General features: G+C 42.5%; 1 protein-coding gene across 1 annotated transcript; it reads right to left on the bottom strand.

Annotated features, from left to right (window-relative positions):
• Positions 1–2,244: 2,244 nt before the first annotated feature.
• On the bottom strand, positions 2,245–4,126 carry LOC119422330 (keratin, type I cytoskeletal 13). Its single transcript, XM_037689684.1, has 7 exons — positions 3,682–4,126; positions 3,519–3,601; positions 3,285–3,441; positions 3,044–3,205; positions 2,831–2,956; positions 2,518–2,735; positions 2,245–2,428 (listed from the first exon to the last, which is right to left on the bottom strand). The coding sequence occupies exons 1-7, from the start codon at positions 4,063–4,065 to the stop codon at positions 2,332–2,334; spliced, it is 1,227 nt and encodes a 408-aa protein (XP_037545612.1). The 5' UTR covers positions 4,066–4,126; the 3' UTR covers positions 2,245–2,331.
• Between the last annotated feature and the right edge of the window lie 3,652 nt (positions 4,127–7,778).

Genomic DNA, 7,778 nt, shown 5'->3' with positions numbered 1-7,778 from the left:
TATATGCACACATACAATATACACACACACTAAATAACCTTGCTCTGCTCATTCACTTGGGCAGCTCCACTTGACTTCAAACTCAAACTTCAAACCTGTGGGAGCTCGAGGGTTCTGTGCAGCATCTTATCTTCAGTAGTAGCAATATTGTATCTTCTCCTAAGATTGTAGTCTTCTGGAGATTTCTGAGGTTGCTCCTGGGATCTGTTGGAGTCACTCTTCCAGTTTGGGGGTCACAGCACCAAATGCTTCAATGATCACTGGGACTACTGACACTTTGACTCTCCACAACTTCTCTATTTCCTCTTTCAGCCCTTGGTATTTTTAGAGGGAAAGGGTGGGAATGGTGAAACGCCCATACCTGCCTCCTCCATTGTTTACCCCACTCTGGGCCCTTGAGCAAGGCCTTTAACCCCCGCCATCTGCTCCCTCGTGCACCCTAGATGGCAGCACTCTGTTCCACACAGAGAGCTGTGGTAGCTCAGTGGTCTGTGGTTGTGTCAGAAGGACATCCAGCATAAAAATGATTACCAAGTCTCTGAGTGAGATAGTTCTCTGTGGCGAACCCTAAGGAAGGGAGCAGCCAAAAGAAGAAGCCTTCGGTATTCCTCTGTCTTCTCGTGCTCCTTACAGTCACTTTGGATTGCAACATCTATCACCACTGTCATCTTCAGTAGCTTGTCGACCACCACAATGTCCGGTTGGTTAATCGACCTGTTTGTCAGTCTGGATCTGGAAGTCCCCCAGTATCATAGCCCTGCCATTCTCCACAACCCTTGGTGGCGTCTCTTACTTTGACTGTGGGACATCCCGTCCATACTCGCAGATGTTCCACTATTCCAGCGACTTGGTTCTGGCGTTCCATGTATGCTTTGATCTTACACCCTGCGGTTATGTGTTGGACTGTCTCAGGAGCAGAGACCAAGATCCTCGCTGACTCTTACATACAATCAAGCAAAAACAAACAGTTAAAGACTGACTTGATGCATCTGATTTACCAAACTGTAAACGTGTAAATGAAGGCTGCTCATGGTCCTGAGTGCAGAGAAACTGAGACTTAAATATTGTTTAGGCTCATATTGTTGTGGTGCTGTTCTGAGCCTGAAGAGTTCAGCTCCAAAGAAACTGAGTGGAAGAATTTACGAGTCTTTCCTTAGATATCTGAGCTGATTTTTTGAGCTTCAGCTTGAACAACGAGCTTCTTGTTCATAACTTTCTGCAGCTCCTCTAACCCGTTTTTTGCTAATTATCACCTGCTGCTGAAGGTAGAGCGAGAATCTGGTAGTTTGTCTCTACTGTTAGTAAAATATCTCATGAAACACTGGACAGATTTTAAAGAAACTCTCAGAAACTAACCGTTTGCACATCTACAACTTTTCAAGCCAGCTTATTTAAGGCTGGCTGCCACAGCTAATTAACGTTAACCAGCATAAACATGGCTATACTTTATAGCAGGGCTATTCAACTGGCGGCCCATGGGCCATTTCCAGCCCACGGGTGACTTCAATCTGGCCCACATCATTAAAACAAAAAACAAACAAGCAAATATATATATGCACATACATACATACATTTATATACTCATATGTATATGTATAGATACAATATATATATATGTATATGTGTGTGTGTATCTGTATATGTATAGATACAGTATATAAATATATAGATAAGTTTATGTATATATATATATATATGCAAATGTACAGTATATTTTGGTTTTGGGTTTTGAGTTCTGTTTATTGCATTTATGATTCAATGCAATACAATAAAAAAAATTAAATGTAACTGAAATGACTTTAATCGCAGGATGTCCGGCCCCTGAGCTGCTTACTTTTAGAAATTACGCCCCCCTGAGCAGTTGTGTTGAATAGCCCTGCTTTAATTAATTTTACAAATATGAGCTAAAAATTTGAGGTATTAGCTGACGGTCCTTCACAGTGCTATTCCAAGTGCAAACAGATTAGGGTAATCTTGGTGATATCAATTTACTGAGGTAATGTTGGGCTTTTAATTGTATGACTATGTTTAAATACATCTAAGACATTTTATTCTCAGCCTGAAGTTAAAATGATGTCATTCAGAGTAGAGATTGAAATTACTACGTTCCAAAATACAAATATTTTTAGACGTAACGTTACTCAAAGAAGCTGTCGGCAGGATGAACAGGAAACGGATTTGGTTTTTGGCACCATCAAGAGATTATATGAAATCATGCACATAGAAATGAGACCAAAACACATCTGGCGAACTGAGAGGCTTTTATTGCATCACGTAGGTATTTTTTAGAGGAAGTGAACGGCATTGTGCTTCCAGATGACGCCTCGTGTTTCAGGTTCTGGATGAGACTTTTCTGTCCTTCACCTCCTCTGTGTAGACGATGACCTTTTTAGCCGTGCTGCTTCCTGAGCTTCCTGAGCTGCCAGCGCTGCGGACAAACAGAGATGGAGTCAAACTCAAGATGAAATGAACAGGTTTAGCCTCAAAGGGCAGAATATGTGCAGGTGTGTACCTCACCTGGCCTCTCCGTCCAGCAGCCTCCTGTACTCTGCGATCTCCAGCTCCAGCCGCGTCTTGATGTCGAGCAGCATCGCGTAGTCTTGGTTCTGCCGTTTCATGTCGCTGTGCAGCTGCTTCAGTTGCTCCTCCAGAAGCTCCACCTGCATCTGGAAGCCTTGGAGCTTCGCAGCGTATCGGGATTGTGTTTCAGCCAGATTCTCTTCCAGCCTTGATTTCTGAGGAGAGGAAGGAGGCAATGTATTTAAAACCCTCGTCGTGCGCACACGATGAGGGGGACAGGGGAGTAAAACGCCAGCTCGGGGTCATGTACCATGCTGAGTTGTGACTGTAGCTCGATCTCAAGGTTTTGCAATGTGCGACGAAGATCGGTGATTTCTGTTTTGGATGTTTGGAGAGTCTCTGAGCTCACCGCCACCTCTTTGTTCAGTGCCGTCGACTGCAGGAGACAGGAGAAGACGTCAGAGGAACAAATCTATCCAAAGACAGTGTAATCAATTCGCTGACACAGACATTATTTTCTCACCTTTGCATCAAACCAGGCTTGAAGTTCTTTCTGGTTCTTTGCAGCCACAGCCTCGTACTGCTCGCGGATCTCATCCATAATCTTGTTCAGGTCTTGCTGTGGCTTGGCGTCCACCTCCACATTGATCTGACCGCTCATTTGGGCCCTGATCGCCTCCATTTCCTGTCGAGTCAACACGTTTGTATGTTTGTAGCAGATCTTTTTGCTGCGTGGGAGATGGACTTGAACGTCTGTCACTCACCTCCTGGTGGTTCTTTTTAAGGAACACCAGCTCCTCTTGGAGGCTTTCTTTCTGCATCTCCAGGTCAGACCGGGTCAACGTCAGCTGATCCAGAACTCTCCTTAGCTCGCCAAGATCTGCTTCCACCGACTGACGCATGGCAAGCTCATTCTCAAACCTGCGAGGCGACAAATAAACATTTTCATCTAGAACATCTGTTCCATTTTTTCCCCAACCATTGTTTCCGATACTTACTTGGTCTTGAAGTCGTCGGCTGCCAGCTTTGCGTTCTCCTGGGCCAAAAGGACGGTTCCATTTTTCTGAATAGCTTCCTGAATCTGTTGGATAAAGAAAATAAATTGTTCAACATTATATCTGATTTGGGTACTTTGTGGAGCTACAAGGTCCTGTACGTGACCTTTCCCTGCAGCTCAGCGATGGTGGCCTCATAAGCCGAGTAGTCCCGGGCGGTGGGGCCAGTTTTCTTCTCAAGGTACTCTCGGATCTTCAGCTCCAGATCGGCATTGGCCTGCTCGAGTTTGCGCACCTTCTCCAGGTAGGAGGCCAGACGGTCGTTCAGGTTTTGCATGGTGGCCTTCTCGTTGGCTCCAACGTGGATGTCCATCTCCCCCCCTGAACCAAAACCATAACTCCCACCTGCAGCTTCAAAGCCACGAGAGGCTGAGGAGATCCTCATTCCGCTCCCGCCTGCGCCTCCGTACACGCTGGAGGCGTACTGCATCTGCATCCGGGAGCCACCCAGGCCTCCCGAGGAGATGGACATGCTGCTGTTTCTGAGCATCGTGGCTGAGACGGTTCAGGAGGTCTGCCTGCTTTGAAGGGAAGGAGATGGCTGAGATGCGGAGCTCTGCCTCTGCCTCCTTTTTATCCTGCACATCGCTGCTGCCTCCAGGCTGGGTGGAGCCGTGCAAACCTGATACAAACACAAAAGTTCCACCCATCTGTTCTCCTTTATGCTCTATAAATCAACTGTGCAGCAAGAAATACAAAAACTCACTTAAGATGTAACTTCAGTCTTTTTTATTTATTTTAATGCTCCATTCAAATATCAGAAAAGACTTCTTTAAAAATATATATTTTTATTTTTTGTGAAACTTTTGTCCTCCTTTTGCCAAATATTTTGTGGATGATGAAACGGCCACACCTGTTACTGTTCATGGTTCGGACAGGCTCTTGTCATTAACCTGACAGGAGTTTAACTTTGTTCAATTAGTCCATCATTCATGCAGGTGACAACTATGCAGCTCAACCAGAACCCGACTCGCTACCAAGGCAATACCCGATACAAACAGTCAAATAAAATGCCCTGTTGTTTTCCATTGGCTCTGATGTAACAAACAGAACTGTTCTAACATTTCTGTGCACGTCTCTTTCCTTTTGCTTTGTAACAGGCTGCAGGGTTTGTTTCAAATGATCATTTGTGACCAGTTTGGACTTCTTTAATGGCCGGGCTCGCCACAGACATGTTGTTTTCATGGAATTAAACCTTGGTGTGTCCATCGTACTCAAAGGAGAACAAGCTCCTGCCTGTTTGCTTATTTCCATCTCGCAGTCTTTTCTACACTCACTGGGATTTTCTTTAATGGTCACACACCAAACCTGCTAAATGAAAGTTTAGTTTAAAAAAACACACATTTCCATTCAGTTCTGGATTCATTTAGTTAATAGTGACATTTATAGTAAAAGTGCATGTGTAAGATCTTCAGCTTCTTGCTTAGTAATACAGTGGTTTTTTTTTATTCCTTCGAACCAGCAGTTGACTTTTGCTGATTCTGCATGTTTGCATCTTAGAAAAACACAAACCAGATTTTCTTTTATGCAGCCGCTCACCATTTTGAGGTCACGGACTGAACTCCTTTCTGTGCTCAGCTGTAACAATTCCGTTTGCAACCACTTTTAAATCTAAACAGAAATATTAAAGGTGAGGTGTGAGGACCAAGTCCATGCTCAGTAATTCAGGTATACAATCCAACAATTTTCAGTCAGGTCATCTGGACAGTTTCTTTTTTTTTGTGTGCTGAAAAGTTTCACCTTCCATCCAGAAGGCTTCATCAGTCAAGGAAACACAACACAAAACTGATTCTTCCCCCAAACAGCTTCCTCCAAAGTGGAACAAACCAGTTATGTTGGTGCTAAGATGGTGTCTTTGGCACGCCGCCTCCTCTGGTGCCGGCCCTCTTATACGTCGACAGTCATGTCAAACTGGTTCAAAACCAACTAAGTCCATGCTCAATAATCCAGGTATACAATCCAACAATTTTCAGTCAGGTCATCAGGACAGTTTCAGGGGGTGAGGGTTCACACAGAGTCGTGAGGTTTTGGATCATGACAGAAAGACCGAGATCCTGGATACAAGTGGATGAAAAGAGCTTATTTTGCCTATTTTTAAGCTCCGCCTTAGATATACGGTGAAGAGCTCCATCATGCGGGGGGGGGGGGGGGGGGCTCGGTCAGTTGAGGTGGTTTAGGAATCTGATTAGGATGACTCCTGGACACCTCCCTTTGGATGCTTTGGGTGCATGTCCCACTTGGAAGAGACCCCAGGGTAGACCCAGAATTCTCTGCAGTAATTACAGGTACATATCCTCTCTGGCCTGGAAACACCTTGGAGACTCCCAGTAGGAGCTGGAGTGTGTTTAAGGGAGAAGGAGGTCTGGATTTCTGTCCTGCACCTGTTGCATCATCAACCAAACCACAGATAAGTGGTAGAAGATGAGTTAAAATTTGGTCAGTTAGCTGATTATTTTCAGCACATGCTCAGAGCACTAGAATATTTGATTTTTAAATTTTGGCATTAATTTTTGGAGTTAACGCTGTCTGTTAGCAACATGTCATGAACCACAGGATGGATTGAAATGAAATTCACAGAAAGTAATCCTTAGCTGTACATCTACAACTGTTTAACTTCTGGGATCAACCCGATTCAAGATGGCCGCCACAGCTGGTCGACCTTAGCACACACGAACATGACTATAACTCTGTCAGTTTTTTAGATATTCAGCTAAAATTTGGTGTGGTAGTAGCTGAGTATTACCTCCAACACATATGTTAACACTACATATTGCGTGAATTTTTTCCTTAAGCATTTGACAATAAATTTGGCCTCAACTATGTATGTCTGTTAGCAAAAAAGCTTGTGAACCACTAGTCAAATATTTATGAAACTTTCAGAAAGTAATGCTCAGATGTACTTTTACAATTTATTAATGTTTGGAGTCAAACTGATTTAAGATGGCCGCCACAGCTGATCGAACTTAGCCATAACAAAAATGAATATAACTCTGTTAGTATTACAGATGTTCAGCAAAGGTTTGTTGTGGCAGTAGCTGAGGGTTACCTTGAACACATTCTCTGTTGTACTAACTGTGAATATTGCATGGTTTTATTCACGTTCAACTCAAATAGCATCACACAAATGAAAAATTCTGCCTCTCAAACTGTTTCCATCTCTCAGTATTTTTTTGTTTGTTTGTTTGTTTTCTTAATTAGCTCACCTGAAATCACATATACTATATTTGCTGCTTCAAGTTAGGATTCAGATTCAAGTCAAAGAGTGCGGAAAGTGAGGTGACGAGAATGTTTTATGACATTTATCAACAACAAATTTACAATCGTTCAAAAATCAAACTGATGGAACGGCTGAGTGACGAGTCTGATTTACATGAGTCATGTTTTCATTTTGTTTTTGTTACACACTCCTGTCTCTGGTTTGGAGGCCATTGTTTTCCTCAGTTATCCTTGTCTTCAGTCAATCATTCACACCTGTTCATCTGCTCAGTAATCACTCCTCCCATCACACTTTCACTCCCAGTTCACGCTCACTCATTCCATCCTATTAGTTTGAAATTCTTAAATATGACTGCTCAGTCACAAACACTCATTGAGGCGACATTTGAAAATATATTTTCTAACAATTTTTCATCTCCGTCTGTCCCACAGTCTCAGCTGAGTGAGGAACTTATTTAACAGTGACATCACTTCCACGTTTCAGCGATTTCTTTAAATACTGTTTGTAAAAGGTAGACATAAGTCACCTTAAAGCTTCTATTTTTAATTTATTTATTTTTTGAAGTTCATGTTGATCAGGTTATGTTAATCCCTGCAGCTTTTCGATCTACACACTGATAAACAAATTAGTTTAATTAAAATTAATTACTCTGCAGGTTTTCATCCACCGCACATACCACTGTTTTAACTTGGCTGTAAAGTCGTCGCTGTTGTTTCTGTTATGAGAGTAATTAATGACAACAGCATGCGCGGTAAAGCAACAAGGTGCGTCTGTGGTTTCTGTGTGCATGAAGGACACGCTTATATTCTGAGGTTCGCTTTAATGAATGGAATAATCAAAATTCTATTAGCTAATATAATCAATTAAATTCAGTTCAGTTTATTTATATAATGCCAAGTCACAATAGAAGTCATCTCAGGGCACTGAACAGAAACATTCATATATATATATATATATATATATATATATATATATATATATATATA

Source organism: Nematolebias whitei, chromosome 16 (genome assembly GCF_014905685.2).
Source record: "Nematolebias whitei isolate Nwh7 chromosome 16, NemWhi1, whole genome shotgun sequence".
NCBI lineage: Eukaryota > Metazoa > Chordata > Actinopteri > Cyprinodontiformes > Rivulidae > Nematolebias > Nematolebias whitei.
Note: the sequence above shows the minus strand (reverse complement) of the source record. Positions and strands in the feature narration are given on the sequence as shown.